Here is a 20,480-nt window from a genome sequence, read left to right as displayed (position 1 = left end):
TTAACCACGACAAATTCATGCTGCAATGTTTGGCCGTCGACTGTTACAACAGCTTTGACTTGACCCAAGTTTTCTAAGTGATGGCCGCTTGCTCCTACCAAACGCAGGGACGAAGGCTCAATAATTAGCTTGAGTCTCTCAACCAGTGGTGCTGTAATCAGACTTTTCACAGCACCTGAGTCCAAGATGCCTTTAAACGTTTGTCCGTTGATGATGACAGGAACGGAAAAAATACCCGCTTCTGTAGAACAAGACACCTGCTCAATCACTGATGACTGCTCGCGGGCATTGGCGTCACCAGTTGATCGTTTCCCTGCTCTTTTGGGCTGGTGGACTCAAATTCCTCCTGCCACTTAAAAAATTCTGCAGTTAGTGGCAGACGACACTGTGTGACAAAATGTCCGCTTCTAGAGCAGTTCAAGCATAGTTTACGAATCCTGGAGGTGTTCCCTTGAGATCTGTTAAAAACACGCGGTGAATAATAAGTCGGATTCCTCGGAGGCAGCTTCACTTCATGTTCCCTTTGAGGTAGGTTTTTCTGGGGTAGCTGATTTTCTGAGGAACCGCTAGACTCCATGCTCTCCTTGCGCTGACGATTCCGCATAGACTTCCGAGACGAACGCTTTACCAAAACGGGGCGTTCCGTGGTCTGCGATGTGGGAGGTTCAACCGCAACCAGAACTTTAACGTTTTCCTCGGTATTGCTGATCTGGTCAAAGCGCAGAAAAGAGTCTATCATGTCATTTAGTTTCTCAAAATTCTTGTCAAAGAAGTGTTTCTTGGCCTTGTCTGAAAGCGTAGCCATGATGACCTGACACTTCTCCTTTTGCAATACCGGATAATTGCATTGTTCCATGAGGTCCAACTTGCGGTAAGCAAAGTCTGTACACGACTCTCCAGCTCGTTGTGTAGCTCCGAACATTCGCTGCTTAGAGGTTACATCACAGTCAATGTTGTAACGGCGACGGAACGCTGCCTTCACATCAGCCCAAGTAGCGATATTGACCATCTTTGCGTGGTGGCGCATCCATGTGAAATCCTTAGCTGGGAGCCTAGAGATAATGAAGGGTATCGCGACCTCTTCATGAACGCTGAAGGTTCTGAACCAAAAATCAACTTGATGAAACCAAGCGGTGACATCTTTCCCAAGATGCGGTAAGGAGCTAGCTGCGAAACTTGAAAGTCGGTCGCGAGCGTCTTCACCCGAGCTGTTAGAGATGCATAAAGTAGCTTCGTCTTTAGCTTTGCCGCGTTGGTTTCCCGCGCCGCGTTGAAGATTTATCGACGCAGCGCTCGTCTCCGTACTTTGGCAGGATTCGGCGTCCGAGTCCTCACGCGTTTTCGACTCCAAGCGCTCGATGCGTTCCACAATTGGAGCGAGTAAGTTGCAAAAGAAGTCGTGACTTGCCTGCAACTGCGGGTCAAGAGGTGGCTTTGGTGCGTCGACTTCTTTGACGGAGTCGTGTCCATTCGAAAACATTATTTTCAGTCCTTCCAATTCGCGCCGGAGCTGATCCACTTCGGTTTTTAGGGCACCTGCTTCGGACACGGCTGTCCTGTAGGCTTCCACCCGGGCGGCGTCATCCAACTGTTCGAACACATCGATGGAACACTGGGCGGTCGCCATGTTGGGTTTACGGAGCCGACGCTGTCCTGAAGGCAATGGTTCGACCAAAGGAACGCGCAGCGAGCGACGACCCCACATCAAAAGGGAATAAACGTCTTCATAGCTCACCCCGAGCCGTTGGGCGCCAAATGTGACGTGCCGTTGTGGTCGTCGGTTTCTATGGGTTCCGGGGCGGCATAAGACGCATCCAGACACAGTGGAGACCAGGAAGGGACTGCCTGACCCTTCTTCTTTATTGCTCGAGCCCCTCTCGCGAGCGCGAGCTCGGCGCCAAGGCGCAAGACACGTGCGCACCAAGCGTCGTCTGCTTTCGCTCGTGACACTCGACAATATAGTTCACAGGCGATGTCTGTGCTACAACGCGGTAGGGTCCTTGATATTTAGAGACGAGCTTGGATGAGAGGCCAGCAGGAGCGGCAGGAATCCAAAACCACACAAAGGAGTCCGGAAGAAAGTGACAGTGCGGGTGATCATCGTCACGTCAAGATTTTTGTTGCCATTAGGCGATGGCTGTAAAGGAACGGGCGAGCTGACGGCATTCATCGGCGCGGCGGGCAGCTTCAGAGATGGGCATACATTCGGATGAGTTGGGTCTGTACGGAAGAATGGTGTCGAGGGTAGTCGAAGGTTCGCGGCCATACAAGAGGAAGAATGGGGAAAAGTTTGTGGTCGCCTGTAGTGCAGTGTTGTAGCTGAACGTGATGAATGGCAAAATAAGGTCCCAATCAGTATTATCAGAGGCGACGTACTTGGAGAGCATGTCGCCGAGGGTGCGGTTAAATCTTTCCGTCAGACCATTAGTTTGAGGATGGTAGGCGGTGGTGGTGCGATGAACGATGTGACATTCAGCAAGGAGCGCGTTTACAACTTCGGAGAGGAACATACGTCCTCTATCGCTCAAAAGTTCGTGAGGTGCACCATGACGGAGAACAAAGTTTTTCAGGAGATAGGATGCTATATCACGAGCTGTGGCAGCTGGCAGAGCGGCTGTTAATGCGTATCGCGTCAAGTGGTTGATGGTGACGACTATCCAGCGGTTTCCAGAAGCCGTGCTTGGAAGGGGTCCATAGGTCAATGCCAAAGCAATTGAAGGGCCTGGCAGGACACGGGAGCTGAACAGGAACCTTGCAGCGTTGGCACTGAGGGCATGACCGAATGTCATCATCATCATCATCAGTCTATATTTTATGTCCACTCCAGAACGAAGGCCTCTCCCTGCGATCTCCAATTACCCCTGTCTTGCGCTAGCGTATTCCAACTTGCACCTGCAAATTTCCGAACTTCATCACCCAATCTGGTTTTCTGCCGACCTCGACTGCGCTTCCCTTCTCTGGGTATCCATTCTGTAACACTAATGGTCCATCGGTTATCCATCCTACGCATTACATGGCCTGCCCAGCTCCATTTCTTCCGCTTCATGTCAACTAGAATATCGGCTATCCCCGTTTGTTCTCTGATCCACACCACTCACTTCCCGTCTCTTAACGTTAGTCCTAATATTTTTCGTTCCATTGCTCTTTGTGCGGTCCTTAACTTGTTCTCGAGCTTCTTTGTTAACCTCCAAGTTTCTGTCCCATATGTTAGCATCGGTAGAATGCAATGATTGTACACTTTTCTTTTCAACGACAGTGGTAAGGATTTGGCAATGCCTGCCGTATGCACTCCAACCCAATTTTATTCTTCTGTGAATTTCTTTCTCATGATCAGGGTCCCCTGTGAGTAATTGACTTAGATAAACGTACTATTTTATCGACTGTAGAGGCTGACTGGCCATCCTGAATTCTTGTTCCCTTGCCAGGCTATTGAACATTATCTTTGTCTTCTGCATATTCATCTTCAACCCAAGTCTTACACTTTCTCGATTAAGGTCCTCAATCATTTGCTGTAATTCGTCTCCATTGTTGCTGAATAGGACAATGTGATCTGCAAACCAAAGGTTGCTGAGATATTCGTTGTTGATCCTCACTTCTAAGCCTTCCTAGTCTAAGAGCTTGAATACTTCTTCTAAGCATGCAGTGAATAGCATTGGAGGGATTGTGTCTACTTGCCTGACCCCTTTCTTGATGGGTAACTTTCTACTTTTCTTGTGGAGAACCAAGGTAGCTGTGGAATCCTTGTAGATATTTGCTAAGATATTCACGTATGCCTCCTGTACTCCTTGATTACGCAATGCCTCTATGACTGCTGGTATCTCTACTGAATCGAATGCCTTTTCATAATCTATGAAAGCCATATAGAGAGGTTGATTGTACTCCTAAGATTTCTCGATTACCTGATTGATGACATTGATATGATCCATCGTAGAATATCCCTTCTTGAAGCCAGCCTGTTCTCTTGGTTGGCTGAAGTAAAGTGTTGCCCTGATTCTTTTGGAAATTATCTTGGTGAATATTTTATACAATACTGAAAGCAAGCTATTGGGTCTGTAATTCTTGAATTCTTTAACGTCTCCCTTCTTGTGGATTAGTATAATGCTGGCATTTTTCCAGCTCTCTGGTACACTTGAAGTTGTGAGGTATTGCTTATAAAGGGCCGCAAGCTTTTTAAGCAGGATATATCCTCCATCTTTGATTAAATCTACTGTTATTCCATCTTCTCCAGCAGCTTTTCCCCTGGTTATTTCTTTCAAGGGCCTTCTAACTTCATCTCTAGATATAGGAGGAGCCTCTGTATCCGGTTCATCACTATTTCGAATGAAATTAGCTTGGCTGTTTTGGGCACTGTACAGGTCAGTATAGAATTCTTCCGCTGCTTTTACTATGCCATCGAAATTGCTGATGATATTACCATGCTTATCTTTTAGTGCACACATCTTGCCTTGTCCTATGCCTAGCTTTCTTCTTACTGATTTAATGCTGCATCCATATTTTACGGCTTCCTCAATCTTTCTCACGTTATAATTTCGGATATCCCTTACTTTCTTCTTGTTGATCAGTTTTGACAGTTCAGCGAATTCTATCTGATCTCTGGAGTTGGACACGCTTGCGGCGTGTGGAAGCGCCGCTGGAGAAGCGACTGAAGTGACCTTCGTGCTGTTGTCTATCGCTTCAACATAAACGGAGCACCGAGAACACACAGCACGCAGAAAGCTACGAGCAGCCGACGCACCTACACTGCTAGACTCTTCCCCAACGCAGATCGCTTTCAAGATACAGCCTGCGCGACCGCGCGCTGCCCCGCTATCCCTCCCCCTCGCTCCCTCGCCGCTGCCTCGAGCGCACTGGAAGAAGGCGCTCTTCCTGCCTGCTTTTCTTGCGCGCGCGAGATTTAGACGCGGTCGTCGGCTCCCCTCCCACGTTTTCACTCGCACGTACAGCGTACGGCGTGCGGCAACTGCGTTACCGCCCTTGGTCTTAGGGTACGGCCACACTAGCGGTAAAAACACGCAGCAAAAACGTGCGTCAGAAACGCGCGGCAAAAGCGGCAGGAATCGGGGGTCTTGCGGCGTGCCGCGCGAAATGGTTTCTGCGGCAAATGCCGCGTGCCACCAAGATGAAGAACCAATCAAGAGCGACGAGGGTGACGTCACGGAGCCATCACAACCGGAACGCCGCCGGTCCGCGCCGGGTTTTCAATTGACGATCGTCGTCTCTCGCATGAAACAACGAGCGCTCGCGGTGTTGCTCGTCGGTTCGGAGAGCGCCGGAGATCTTATCGCGCTGCCGCGCGGCGAGACGTGCGCGTGCCACGGTGGCCTCGCGGCAAGGCGCTGACGCGCGGCAACTTGCCGCTCGCTGCATGACGCATTGAGTTCTATGGGAGCTGTCCGGGACTGGCCGAAAACGACGTAACAGACTGGAAAACGTAGCCCCCGGAAACTTAACAGCGAGGTTCTACTGTAACACTATACGACGCTGCGACGCCATCGTGACGCTCGCTCTTCGTTTCCGATGCCTCGCGCTTGTGCGAAACGACACGCGTCCACGCATCCGGTACCTGGTGTGGCATTCCGAGCATGAGTGCTTCGACGAAAGCGGAAAACGGGTGCGCGTTACAATTGAGGGCGCGTTAAAATCGAGTAAATACGATAAACGTTTATTTTTCGAATTTTCGTGCCGAACCTGCATATAACGAAATCCTCTTTATAACGAAGTTTTTCGGGAATTTGTCAATTTCGTTATAACCAGGTTTAACTGTATGCTGTTTTGGAAACGTTGCTTTCAATCATGATTTTCCATGATAGATTCTTGAATAGTTATATAGCAACACTGCCACCTTGTCAATTTCCGTACTATCTGATTATTTTTCAACTGGCCTGCACTATACAGTCATTAAGTATGAGATTGTGTAGCCATGTCTTGATAGTAGCTTTGGAAAAGTAAGAAATATTCGACCTCTGTAATTTTATTGGCAGTGTCACAGTAATAGAAGTTGAAGTTGTGCTGGTTCACATGTGCTGGATGAGCTGTCACTTTTATGCATACCACACTTGTCAACAGCATAAGCGGTGTTCTGTACTGTTTCACTGAAGGCATCGTTTGCCTCATTTTGTGTGGCCATTTATTCTAACCTTGTCATGTGTCTGTGCAACCTTTGTACCATTAGCCCTGTCTAGACCACAGCTTCGGTCTTATTTCGACAGCTTTTCTCACGAAGTGTTGTGCTGTAGAAACAACACAACACATGGAAGTGCTGTGTTGCTTGTTGGAGTGCTGACAGTAGTGGGAGGAGCACTTCTTTGATGCATGTGTGTTCCCCTTATAGGAGTGGCAACATCCTTGTGATTGACATGGGGAAGCTGAGCTTCAAGAGTGACCTCCAGATGGATTCCCTTCTGCTTGAGGTGGGCACTTCTTATGCACAAGGTGTCCCAAGAGCTCTGTTCTCATACTTGAATTGTTAAAGAGCTAGTGACTGCATCTGACCAGTTGCCAGTCAGGGTTTTGACAAGAACATGCTCGTAATAGTGCCGTGTGTTCCATTGGAGCCATAACAGGTAAAGATTTCAGTCTGCACAAGTTGCAGCCAGGATGTTTTTCACTCGATATCTACGATGACTTGCCAGCAGAAGTGAAGGTTTCTGTGCATTTGTACTGAAGAAAGTGTGAACCCTTTTGTTCTGGATTTGTCTTCCATTAATGTGGAGAATGTGAATGTGGAAATTGGTTGAAGCATAACATGCTCCCTAACGGAACGTCTCTTGGGTGGTCCCAGGGGTTATCAGGCAGGAAAAGCAACCCCTGCAGATTTGTGCTTACCGAGCCTTGGGGCCACGTCAGGTGTTGCCTCATGTAATCTAGCTCGCCGCTATGTGTGTGCCCTCAGGCTGCAAAAGAAAGGGTGCTGAGTGCTGTGCAGCACTCCGGTTAATTTGATCTCCACCAAAGGACCTGACCAGCGCCCATGCATTTCTATGGGCGCAAACTTTCGTTATTGTAATCCTAAAATTGGCCGTCACCAGATAATTCGAACTTAATCAGTTGGTTTGCAAGTGCCTGAACCCTATGGTGACACCAATAGCGACCCCTTTACTGGCAGCGTCTGTCTTGACAGCATTAGGGGACAGTGAATGCGTTGCACACGTCATCTCCCGTCGAAAACGCCTATTTTCAGCCTGCCCTATCAAGATCTGAAAGTGATAACGGTAGCTCACTCACGATTTCTGATGATGGTATTTATCATTTTAACGTACGCCTTTTTTTTCCAAGAAAATAAACCAAAAACTGCTTTCGTGGCGTTTGTATGCTTTGCGGCATAACTCCGGTGTATTGCAGCGAATCTGCCTTTAAAAAGTTGTCGCAGTTTCTCCTAAAAGGCGAAGCATCAATTGCGATAGCAAATTTGTAGAGAGCTATACAGAGTAATGATATTAGCTTTGTCAGCTGTATAAACTTGGACATGCAGCAGCACCGGCAACACGCAGAACTGTTGTCGACGCCATCGGCGTTTTGCCCGCGTTCGCTCAAAATGCGTGCGGCGTTGGTGACTGTTGCCGGAGCCTCTGATATAAATAGACACTTGGTGCCGCAGCTAAACTTCGCCTCCCTTCCCTCCCCTCCCCCCCTCCCCCACGGCCTCTCGCGCGTCGGAAAAAGGCGCGTTTGCTCTACATATATGGTGATTGTAAAGGAGGAAAGAGACGCCTACTTCTGCAGCCCTTAAGGGAGCACGGCGCAGAACGCGTGTTTGTTCTCTGCCGTGCGTTCACTCCCCGTGAAAGCGCGCGCCCCTCGCGCCCTTTCACTCGCACATACAGCGTTCGGCGCGCGGCGACGATTTCATCTCCATTGACGTCATACGGAAACTCACGGCGACGGCGACGGCAGAAATCTGCTTTTGAGTGTCCATATAATTGCTATCGCAATAAAACTTGTGCGGCAAAGCTGACTTAAGGAAACCGGCTGCCACTGTACAAAGCATAGTAGACCCAGGGGCGTAGTCAGGGGGGGGGCTGATGGGGCTTGCCAGCCGACGAAACGCAAGCTGACGCCACGACGCCCCTCCTTAGCAACCGCTGTGAGTTGGGTACACCAAAACTGTCTTGTTGCAGTATGTTGGTTTCGGCTTTCGACAGTTTTAGTTTAGCGTACGCTATAAAATAGCGGGATTGTCACTGCGCAGATTGATTAACGATCCATAGCATACGCACGCTATTTCTCAGATTTAGTGTTACCATCTTTGCGTAGTTTACGTAGTTTACGTAAAACATGGCGGCAGTCCCTGCTGTCCGCTTCGAATTGAATTTCGCATTGATTTTGTAGAATTCACTTCGTTTGTAGCAAATGACTGTGTAAACGGCTTTCTGTAAGTCTCGGGCCACTTCGACGACAGTGTATTATGGATAACCTTGTGGAGTTTTCGAGATCGCTTCTCGTTTCGAACGAGACGAAGCCTAATGAGGAATACCTTCGAGATATCAGCGCCACCTATCGGCGAAGTTGGGAGATAGGCGCGACGACGGTATATGGCCTCTAAGATCGTAAGATCTCGCAGGTCAACTAAAACTAATGTGCGCTGCTTAGTGTATGCTGTACTATAGTGTATAGCGTACGCTAAACTAAAACTGTTTTTTCACACGTATTTTCCCCGAGGAATTATCTTACTTCAAGGTTCTGTTACTTACGGTGCGATATGCGACTGCTTATTAAGCTCGCAAAGCAACGTGCAGACTATATATCGTAATGAATTTTCCACAATAGCATATTTAACACTTTGACTAGGAATAAACACCGTCGTCAATTTGTTTTCTAAGCGTTAATGCACGATAAGCATTATTTAAACAGTTTTATCGCTGTTTTTCTGATGTATCATTTTTCTCCTGCACAGAAATGAATAAACTTTCTATGCGTTACAGACTTCGTATCGTTACTGCACCTATATTAACCCTCACTTTAAAAGGTAATTACATGTTGCACTTACTTCAGCGCATTGAATTTCTTTTGTTTATGCTGCTTGTAACATATTGCAGTGTTCTAAGAAACCACTTCACCATAAATATAATTTCCTTGCTTCTCTCTCTGTGTCCCTCCTGTAAAACACATGCAGCAATGTGGAAAGCAGGAAAACACCTTGTTTTTACAATAGTTGATAATAACTGGTGTTGGGTTGCTGAGCACGAGGTCGCGGGATCGAATCCCAGCCACTGCGGCCGCATTTTGGTGGGGGTGAAATGCGAAAACATCCGTGTACTTTGTGGGGTCTCACTCGGGCTCTTGGGACAAAGGAACGACAACACAGTAGTGCAAACAATCAAAAGGGCGTTTTTTGCACCTTTCATACACTAATACATGCTAGCCGAATTACTACCAATAGAACATTCACATGGGCGCGCGAGAAATCAAGGAAGTCCGACTCACCGCGACCGAATAGCGAGTGAATATGTTCGCCCCATGCTATGACTCCATCGCCTAGTTGTTCACATGTACAGTCACGTGAATGGTAGCGCGTTCGAACGATCCGTGTTTGTCCATACCGGTGTCCTGCTCTTAGCCTTGCGAGACCGTCCCGCGAAGTGGGCTGGCGCACGCGCGAAGCATTCGTGCATGTTGGACGCCGATCCCAAGCCCGAAGAGCGAGCGCCTTCCACCTTTTTCTCACAAATCACCCCGCTGTTTGGTGGCGTTGGCATCGCGACACTCGCGCAATCTCTCGCAATGCGCCGCAACCACTACGACCGCCGCCGGCGCTTAGCCACGCGGAGAAGCGGGATTACAGGAGACGCGTGAGAGTCGCGCATCCCCACAACTTAGATTTAGGTGCACGTTAAAGAACCCCAGTTGGTCCAAATTTCCGGAGTCCCCCACTACGGCGTGCCTCATAATGAGATCGTGGTCTTGGCACGTAAAACCCCATAATTTAATTTTTTTTAGTTGATAATAATACATTAAACAAAGCTAAGTCAAAATCGTGCAGTGAAGTCAGGCGGTTGCATCCCTTCCTGCGAATGATAGCATCCTTTCAAGAGCAGATGATTCTTGCACATGCACAGCTAATCAAGTGTGCAGACATGTCACAAGGCATAGGCCGTGCCCAATGTGAAGCAAACTTGATCATGAGTTTGCGTTACACGTATTACTCCATAAACTCATATAATCGCAGCCTGTCCTTACTGAATCGATTATTAAAGTATAATGCAATGTGCAAGATATGTGCAGACAATATGGCATTTGTGTATCTCAATCTTATTTTTGTTAGGTTCTGAGATGCAGCTATTTACTGATTTATTTTGTGGTGTGATTTAATGGCATGTTTGTGCAGACTCGCCAATATTCTGCTGAACATAGCTCACGAGGACTCAGATTCAACCGAGCTTGCTTCCGCTCATATTCACAAATATTCGAGTCAGCTGAGCTTGCTCCGACTCGCATTAACCCAAATTCTGCTCAGCCGAGTTTGCTCTGGCTAATGTTCACCAAAATTCGACACAGGCAATCTTGCTCTGCCTCAATAAATGAATGAATGAATGAATGAATGAATTTGTGTTGTTAAGTGGCGCAAGGGCCAGGTACGTCCAAAGAGCACCACGCCAGTGTTAGTGAGTTCGCAGTGGAGGGATGAATTCTGAGAAGGAAATGTCACGTGGCTGTAAAGGGGCTTAAAAATAGTCGCTGTAAAGTACGTAAAGTCTACATGTAATAAGTTTATGGTAATGATTAATGATGTGTATTCTGAACATGAAAATGCATTGTGAAAGAATGATATGATATACAAAACATGTCAGATGAAAAAAATGGGCTAGAAGCACTACTGCATAACCAGACCCCTTGAAACACAAGTGCCTGGAGGCATGTGCTATACTTAGCCCTATCGCAGCACCATCCTCTCGCGAGCGGATGTGCTACGAATTTATTGGGCCAATTACATGTAATATGACGTCATTCAAGAAAACCAAGACTGCTTTGGTGTTAAAAAGTGGTTCTTCACCAAGAAACATAATGGGATGGAGAGGGACATGATATCGGTATGCTAGAGGAAAATGTTTCTCTTTGTTTTCGCTTCCTGACACACCAGGAGGACAGCCAGCCTCTCACTACATCTACCACAGGTTGGTGGTTCATCGCGAGTCAGCAAAAAACTGTCGGTGCCATATGTTTCCTATTCTGAGACGAAGAATAGGACAGCAGTTTGTCGTGTTTTCATTGCGAAGAGCCAGAAACCTAACTGTGGCTTAATTAAGTGAAGCTTATTATTTCTTTCAGCGTGCCACACGCGTTGCCAGCCGCTTCACAGTTTCTTTCGCAAGAAAGGCTTCAAATCTGTTGCAGGAACAGCAGCTGTAGGGTTAATAGCGTGCGATGTAGCTGATGTGGCCATTTGGTCTGCTAGCATATTCCCCTCAATGCCTCTATGTCCAGGCACCCAGCATATACAGTTAAACCTGCTTGCAACGAACCTCCATATAACGAATTCCTGGATATAACGAAGTTTTTCTATTCCCCGCCGTTACTCCATAGAAGCACTTGTATTTGAGACCTCTACGTAACGAAGTGGGGAGACCCCCTCGAAATAACGAATTTTCCCCGCCGATAACCTAGAGATTTCGCCCCAAATTTTGTCATTTTTGCACGAGCAGCAACTGGAAGCACCTTCTCCGCCGCGAGGGAATGCGAAGCGGCGGCGTCACGCTTGGCATGCTCTAATTCATGGCGACTGCGAGGCGAGAGCACGTGCGCGTGTGTGCGCGAGGTGGGCCTGCATCCCTCAACTCGGCGATCTTACCGCCACGGGCGTGACCTTTCCCCCTCCATTCAAACCTGATCCCGGCGCTTGCAGCAGCTGGCCTAGCTCGCCAAGCTGGCACTCTCATTTTCCAGTTGATGTTGTTGAAGAAAAAAAAAAACATCTTTTTTCCAACGCGCTGGCAGCGCCCTTTTTTGGTTACTGCGCAAGTGTCTGCGCTTCACTTCATTGACATGACACTAGGTGACACTATACGACGCTATGACGCCATCGTGTTACTCGCTCTTCATCCCAGTTTCGCCCGAAAACCGGCGACCTTTTTGTTCATCGCAACTTTAGTGTATTGGGAGTTAATCTTGAGTGATAGTTTTATTTCTGTATGAAAGCATGAGGTGCGCGGTACTGTAAAGGATTTTTTTTCCTCTCTTTTGGTCACGGAAAATGGGTGCGCGTTACAATCGAGGGCGCATTAGAACCGAGTAAATACGGTAAGCGTTTCTTTTTCGAATTTTCGTGCTGAACCTGCATAAAACAAATTCCTCTTTATAACGAAGTTTTTCGGGAATTTGTCAATTTCGTTATATCCAGGTTTAACTGTAATGACATGCTGGTTAGATATATACGCTCTACATAGAATGGAATGGAGCTCAGTGAGTACACGATTTTTGTGTTTACAGAGTGACTTCAAGGCTTTTACAATGCTTTGGGAGTCTGTAAATATAAGTTTTTTTGAAGTTTTGATTTCCTTATATGCTTTACAGCTGACAATAGTGCATAGGCCTCAGCCGTAAAGATACTTGTTTCCGGGTGGAGTACATCGGATTACGAGACGGAATGAGCAACGGCTGTATAACAGTACTCCGGCATGCGACTCAAAAGCATCTCTGTAAAATTCTGTGCATGAGTACTTGGACCGGAGCTCTAGGAAACGCATTCGGATTTCGACCTCTGAAGCGTGCTTTGTAGCTTCTACAAAGGATATTTCACATTCTGCTACCTGCCACTCCCAAGGTGGTAACAGCTTGGCTGGAGGCATTAAGCGATGTTCGAGGAGTGGGACATCCGTTTCTTCGCTAAGCTCCCTAATACGCAGTCAGGAAAGTCATAAAGTGAAGAGGTATTAGAACAGGGATGCTCATGATTAGAGTGAACTTTGAGAAAATATGTGAGGCTGATGTATGCTCTCTGCAGATGGAGTGACCACTCATTTGGTTCTACGTATAAACTTTCAATAGGGCTTGTTCTGAAAGTGCTAGTGGTCAGGCGGATACCTAGATGGTGGACAGGATCTAGCTTCTTTAGTGTGCTCGAGGCAGTAGAGTGATATACCATGGCACCATAGTCCAATGGCGATCAAATGAGACTCTTGTAAAGATTCATTAAACACTTCCTGTCACTGCCCCATGTTGTATGAGATAAAATTTTCAGTAAGTTCATAGTTTTTAGGCATTTCACCTTAAGATATTTCATGTGTGGAATGAAAGTAAGCTTAAAGTCAAGTACAATGCCTAAAAATTTATGCTCTTTGGTCACGGGTATTTGTTGCCCATACATTTCAATACTGGGATCTGCAATGAGCCCTTTCTTCCTTCTGAAATGCACGCAAGAACTCATGGGTTGGTCGAAGTCTTAGTGAGCTGCCAATGAGTTCAACGAGCTTTCTGTTATGACATTAAAGTTGTGAACTGTGCGGTGCATAAGCAAACATTGCATAGGAGTCCACGTTGTATTGGATGAAAATAAAGAGAATTGTACACATTGCAGTTAGTTTTATAGAATTTAATGGACCGTGGTGTGAAAGCTTCACTTCTTGTCTATTCCAACAAGTGCATTGGATCTCATCTATTGCGAAAATAAGCATAGGCAAACACTGCACTGAGACTATGCATGATCATGCCATTTGCCAGGTCTATGCGCATTAAGAGAAACATACATGGAACCTTGCAGTTGCCTTAAGGTAGCAGCTATGAACACTGTTGCATTCCGCAACTGGCCACTCTTCCACTCAAGTGTGCTCAGTCTGTACTTGTACTAGGCACACTTTATATTCTCTATATCTTAAAAATTTAATGTAATTGCCAAAAAAATTTCGCAGTGTTTGAATTCTGAAACTTGCAAAGGTCAATAGTTCTATTGCATTATTGTTCATGAAGAAAGTTCATATGAAAGCTTAGAGATATTGTCAATGCAGGCAATTCACGCAGGCATAAAATTTTGCTCATACAATCTGCTCTGGAATACCAGATTAGATTGTACGTTAACGCTTTCCTAGCACTTTCTTATTTTTGTTGAATAACTAGTTTTAAATGGCTCCTATTAGGATGCTCTCATTGGTCTAATACAGGTACAGTACTAGGTTAACAAATTAGGATGCTTGCTTTCATTTCCAGTAAAGGAAATGTAACATCCGTTTCAGTTGCATAGGTTTTTGTTAATCTGGGGTTTAAGCCTGTGGGTTCTTGGTGTCTCACAGGAGACCAACCACCGCGGGTTCGAGCTTAGTGAGCCCCAGGGCCGCGTCAGCCGTCGCCTCCAGCACCGCTCGCGCGCGAGCTCAGAGGCCGCAAGGGGCTACCGAGTGATGCACGCAAAAACACAGTAAAGCCCTGAGTTTACGGAAACCGTTTATTGAATCCGTCGGCACCAGCACTGCACAAACGCCTGCGCGGCGGGGAACCAAAGGTGTCCCGCACCAAGGCGAAAATACAATAACGGGTGCCTATAGCACGTCGCTGCGAGAGCACAGGCTCAAGCTGGGACACGCCGCTAGGAAGAGTCCCGGCGGCTATGCTACTTGCTCTGGCGATAACCAATGGGTAATCTCGCGAGAGCTCGGGTAATCTCCTTCGGCTCTGGCTATCGGCAAGTGCGGCTCGGCGTGGTATGACCTCGCGCGAGCACTAGGCACCGCTCGTCGGCTTAGCGTCGGGAAAGGATCAGCACAATGTATGCACTCCCCGCATGGGCAAAGGCACCGTGCGCGAGCTCACGTCCTAGTTACAGCGGTGTTGGCGGATGAGAGGAAAGCATGTACGTACCCTGCGCCAGTCCCGGAGAGAGCCACGCTCCGCCGCTAGCAGCCGATGAGGCCATGTAGTGACGTCAGCGCCCCACCCTCACCGCGAACCACTTTAAAACCATCGCGTATAGAGCGCCACCGCTGGAACTGGTTGGGAGTGGGCGAGTATGACGAGGGGGATGGCAGAAAAGGTGAAGCCCGCGCAATGGCACCGGCGCCTCCCTTAATCCCCACATCCTCTTCTTCTTAAATGCCCCCCTGCACCTGTCGAAACAGCTAGTAGGGGCTTATGCACCAAAGACAACTGAGTCTTTCATGCACAAGCTGAATGCTAACCTCAGCCCAGAAAGTACTCTTAAAACACCGCGTTCCGACATATAAAAAACAATTTCATGCACTATAATAATAATAATAATATACAAGGATTGTGGAAAATAAAAAAAAATAAAATGCTACGCTCTGTAATGAAAAAAAATGCCGCGAGAGGGGGAAGAAATATTAACAAAAATAGTTGGCTGCTGGCACGGGACAGTGTCCAAGGTGCGAAGCGGAAACGGCGCGTAAAGTTCTGCGGCTAGGGGCGGTGGCCAAAGACGTAGGAGTTTCGAGGGCAGTCTTGATTGCAGGAACGGGCTCACCGTTGGTAGATCGGAGTTGTTGCTTTCGTGGTGGTGGCGGTCTCGAACTCCAGCCGGATGGGGAAGGACACTGCCAGGTCAGCTGGCCATGCCACCGTAGCCAAGATGAAAGGGACAGCCACCACCGTGGCTGCAAAGTGTTTGTACGGCGGCGGCGACTGCAGAGAGCCGGGCTCTCGGTTTGACGTCAGAGGGTCAGTGACCCCGTCCACCTTCAGTGCCATAGCGCCTTTGTGCGTTACGGAGTGGAGGAGCGTCGTGCCCTTTCTTGACCGTCGCTCGTAGCCTTGTGCAAACCCATCTCCACACTGAAAGTATTTTCAGAGTGTAGATGGGTTTGAGTGCTTCTTCGCATGTGAGCAGATTGTGGAGATCTGAAGAACCATTTGGAAAGTTGCCCCAGTAATGTCTCGTAATTAAGCCCAGATGTACAAAAATCAGAGAAATTTGTGGTGAAATTATCAAAGAAAGCCTAGATGCAAAAGTAAACGCTGTAGGCTGCTTCTCCATACTTGCTGACGAAACGACGGATATTGCTGGAATTGAGCAGCTTACTGTTTGTGCAAGGTACCTAAACAAGGATGCCAACAACATCGAAGGAGTGCTTTTAGGTTTTAGCACTGGAATAGATGCCCTCTCTCATTGCGACTGCAGGTTCTATGTAAGTGTGTACAAAGTGCTGCAGATTCTAATGAGCCTTCCAGTGAACACTACCAGCACAGAGAGAATATTTTTCAACACGAGATTACTAAAAAAACTACTTGCGCTCTACATTGTCTGAGGAGTGCATGGTTAGGCTGGCGCTTTTATACGTCCATAGAGACGTCGGCATCAACGTGTCTGAAGTCATTGACTGCTTCGCTAATCTTCCTAGCCGAGTGAAGTTTATCCTTTAGGTCGCAAAGCAGCAAGAATCAATGTAGGTAAAAAAAGCTCTGTTCCTTCAGGTCCGTAAACTCGTAATTATGAAAACGTATGGCTGTTCATTAGCTTTTAAAACCAGAGAAATTTTCGCCATTTATTCTAACAGTTAGCAACATGATCAAAATTATTATGCGAATACAAAAATTACGAGGCCATCAACAACCAATTTTGACCGACCTTGCTCATTGAATGCCCAGCCCACGATGCGTTTCCCAACAAACAGTTCAACTTGCCGAATCATCTTTGGCCTTTTATTTTCTTTTTAGCTGCCTGCTTTTACTTCTTTTTTGAACGAAAGCAATACCATTCTTTAATTTTGGGTGCAGAATATTTGTTCCCGCTCTGGAGGCAGTTAAATTACACATTTTTGTACTGATTTCTGCATTATTCCTCCATTATTCTACCCATATAATGCTGTCGATCCCTTCGTTGGAGCGCCGTAGATGATGTCGACAGCTCAGATGTGTACGCTAGTCCTTAGCCATGCCAGTTACGGGTTTTCTCAATTGTTTGAGATGCGCGGGGAACAGGTGCCGACTAGGCCCTCCGGCGTGCTGTCTCCGCTCGCTGGCTGCTCTTTGTCCCGAGCGCAGTTGTGCCCAACGTGCCGCATCGGGGCCACCCCGTTAGATGTCCGCACGAATATGCTTGGCGGCCTCCCTTTGTCCCGAGCGTCGTTCACTGCGCCATGTGCCGCATCGGAGCCACACCGCTCTGCTGGTTCGTTCGCAGACCTTTCTCTGGCCCGAGCAAAGGCTAGTGTCGCAATGGAGCCACCCTGCTTTGGTGCTGGCACAAACTCACTCGCTGGCCTCTCTTTGTTCCGAGCGCAGTTTAGTGCCCCAGGTGCCGCATCGGAGCCACCCCGCTTAGATGCTTGCACGCATATGCTTGCTGGCTTACCTTTGTCCCGAGCGCAGCTGGGAGGCAATGTCGAGCGCGAGCTACCCTGCTCAGCCGACAATGTCGCCGTGTTTTCCGACTACCGCTTGCCTCATGCGCAGCTGAGCAACATTTTCGATGTGCGTGAGCCACCCCGCTCTGCTGTCGATCCGTTTGCCGGCCGTGTGAGGCCTCGTGCGTCTGTCGGAGTGGCAATCCAGCTCTTCTCATTGCTGTTTACTATCCCCATTGGGTCGGTCGCGCATTGAGCGGACCACCTGACGGTTAGTCCTTTTTGCTTTCCGAAGTTTGCTTTAGCGAAGGAGTAATGTTTGCCGTGGGGACGTACAATCCGGCTTAAGTGCTTGTGCGAGCCATCGGGCCGCTTCGCGCGCTGGGCGTTGACATGGCAGCGGTACAACCTTGTTATGCGCTACCGGAAATGGAGTTCAAACAAGGTGGTGGACGCCTTGTCGCATGCCATGTTTCGGCGTCTGATCCTTTGGTCCGCCACTCCCGCGAGCATTCGTGCCAAGTAGAGACCGGAGCCTCAGTCTCCAATGACTCAACTTGTGCGAACCTCACGCACTGAGTAGAGACCGGAGCCTTTGTCTCCCATGACTCGAACGGTGCAAATTCACACTCAATAGAAACCGGAGCCTTTGTCTCCCATGACTCGAACGGTGCAAATTCACACTCAATAGCGACCAGAGCCTGCGTCTCCAATGGCTCGAACAGCGCGAACCCCAACGGCACTTGCCAGCTTCGGGAGAGGAAGTGTACCTAGGGAACCCCATTACATCTGCTGGTATTGTCTTCAGCAGGCAAGAGCCGCTAAAGGCTCAGCAGAGCGAACCATTTTAAATCGTTTTCAGGCTCAAGCAGTCGAGCTCCAAAGAGGAGCAGGGCGGCAAAGCCGTCGGGCACACACGGACAGCTGGTATTGCTGTTGCCGCTGAGTGCGTTGCAGCCAGTATTGCTGCAGGCACGTTAGATACGTATCTGCTTGATACCGATGGAGTTCTCCTGCGCTATATCCCATCTGAGGAGTCTCCCCAGGAGTCTTTCAAGGTGGTGATACCACGCAGTGTAAGGAAAGCCACCCTGAGCTATTTCCACGACTCGCGGGTGGCCGGACATGCGAGTGGCCTTGAGACTTTCCAAAAGTTGTGCCGCTCCGCTACCTGGCCTGGCATGAAGCGTGACGGTCTTGACTATGCCCGCTCATGCCGCGTGTGCTAATGTGTGAAGCCTCGTGCGGGCAAACCCCCCGGGCTCATGCAGCCAGTCGACAGCCAGTTACCCTGGCAAGTCGCGGCCTGTGACATTACGGGACCCTTTCCCAGAAGCCGGCGAGGTTCCGTTTTTCTCCGGCCGTCTCAGATCACTTCACGAAATGGGTTGAACTTTTCCCCTTCGGAAGTTAACGGCACGCGCAATCTGGGACAAGTTTACCGAGGTCTTAACTGCTTTGGCTTTCCGGCGGAGCTGATAGCGGACAACACGTCCTACTTCACGGCGAAAGTGTTCGTGGATGCGTTTGCTGCCTTTGGTATTAAGCACCACATGACAACCACGTATCACCCACAGGCCAACCCGACAGAGTGGATTAACCAGAACCTCAAGCCTTTGCTCGCAGCCTTTGCCCAGCAACACAGGGATTGGGATGTCTGTTTTAACGAGATAGGCTTCTCCTTGCAGTCCACGGTAAACCATTCAACCGGGTACACACCCACTTTCCTTAACCCCATGGTTCGCGTTCTGCGGCCCGGCAGCAGGGCATGCGCCACGACAGCCGGCCTTTCCGGCTACGCGCCGGAACTGCACTCACGGATGGATGCGGCGCTTGACCTGGCCCATTCCAACCTGGCAAAATTACGAGCTGGACAAAAGGCCCAATACAACCGTTCCCATCGGGACGTGCACTACGGTGTCGGTGATCTCATCCTCAGATGCTACCAGTGACGCCGCCAAAGGCATTTCTGCCTCCCTATCGGCCAAATGGTGGGGCCCGTACCGAGTGGAGACCAAAAGTCACCTCTGGTATACAAGCTGGCTGACTCCCTCGGGAGACCAGTCGGCGGTCCAGTTCACGTCTCTGACCTCAAACCTTTTGTTGCCCGTAGCAACGACTGGGAAGAGGAGGAGGCAATCAACGAACTGCAGGCAAACCGCGACACGGCGGGCCCCAGGTCACGCAACCAGTACAACCTGCGGAAACGCGCCTAGGCAGGCTTTCTCCTACTCTTATTCCCTACCACACTGGTTAACACAGAAACACAGCCATGGTGCGAGATTGCACGTTGAAGCAGTGACAGGCCCTTTTGCCCAATTATACCCTCTCGGTGCGCATGAACTTAAAATTTAAGTTCTGTGCACCGAGTTTTATTATCCTCACTTTAATTGGTCTAGAGCAATAAATTCCTGAATTACAGGTATTTTGATCCGTTTGCCATGTTTGTGATTTTTTTTTCACAATATTCCTTCCGTAGTGAAGTGTAATAAAATACTCATAAGGTAGCAGTTTACTTGTCCTTTGTGGTGAAAAAATATTGTGGTCGAGAAGTTGTGGGGTCTCACACATGCTCTTGGGACAAAGGAACGACAACACAGTAGTGCAAACAACCAAAAGGGCATTTATTGCACCTTTCATACACTAATACACACTAGCCGAATTACTACCAATAGAACATTCACATGGGCGCGCCACAAATCAAGGAAGTCCGACTCACCGCGACGTGATAGCGAGCGAATATGTTCGCCCCATGCTGTGACACCATCGCCTAGTCGTTCACGTGTACGGCCACGTGAACGGTGGCGCGTTTGAACGATCCGTGTTCGTCCATAACGGTGTCCTGCTCTTAGCCTGGCGAGACGGTCCCACGAAGCTGGCCGGCACACGTGCGAAACGTTCGTGCGTGTTGGTCGCCGATCCCAAACCAAAGAGGAAGCGCCTTCGACCTTTTTCTCCCAAGTCACCCCGCCGTTCGATGGCGTTAGCATCGCGACACTCGCGCCATCTCTCGCAATGCGCCACAACCACTACGACCACAGCCGGCGCTTAGCCACTCAGTGAAGCCAGATTACAGGAGACGCGTGAGAGTCGCGCATCCCCACAAAGTGTACCATTGTTTCTCTATGCGCGCTCAGAGTTCAGAAATCGCAAAACTGGCGGAAAAGTGGTTTCGATGTCTGAAATTTGTGAATTTTCTTTTTGAGGTGAGCAAACATTCTTTTCTTTCACAAATTTAAGTTCAGAATCATTGTTCTG

General features: G+C 48.5%; 1 protein-coding gene and 1 long non-coding RNA gene across 2 annotated transcripts in view; one reads left to right on the top strand and one right to left on the bottom strand.

Moving 5' to 3' along the window:
* Nucleotides 1-20,480, top strand: part of LOC119460513 (intermembrane lipid transfer protein VPS13A) — a 1,139,096-nt gene that overhangs the window by 189,956 nt on the left and 928,660 nt on the right. The window contains exon 18 of the mRNA XM_037721434.2: nt 6,332-6,410. Within this exon, the coding sequence (XP_037577362.2) occupies nt 6,332-6,410 (79 nt within the window). The remainder of the gene's footprint in view (nt 1-6,331; nt 6,411-20,480) is intronic.
* Nucleotides 1-20,480, bottom strand: part of LOC125947490 (uncharacterized) — a 409,960-nt gene that overhangs the window by 113,584 nt on the left and 275,896 nt on the right. The window lies entirely within an intron of this gene.

Source organism: Dermacentor silvarum, chromosome 8 (assembly GCF_013339745.2).
Source record: "Dermacentor silvarum isolate Dsil-2018 chromosome 8, BIME_Dsil_1.4, whole genome shotgun sequence".
Lineage (NCBI taxonomy): Eukaryota > Metazoa > Arthropoda > Arachnida > Ixodida > Ixodidae > Dermacentor > Dermacentor silvarum.
The sequence above is the reverse complement of the archived record's forward strand: the minus strand, read 5'-3'. Positions and strand labels throughout refer to the sequence as shown.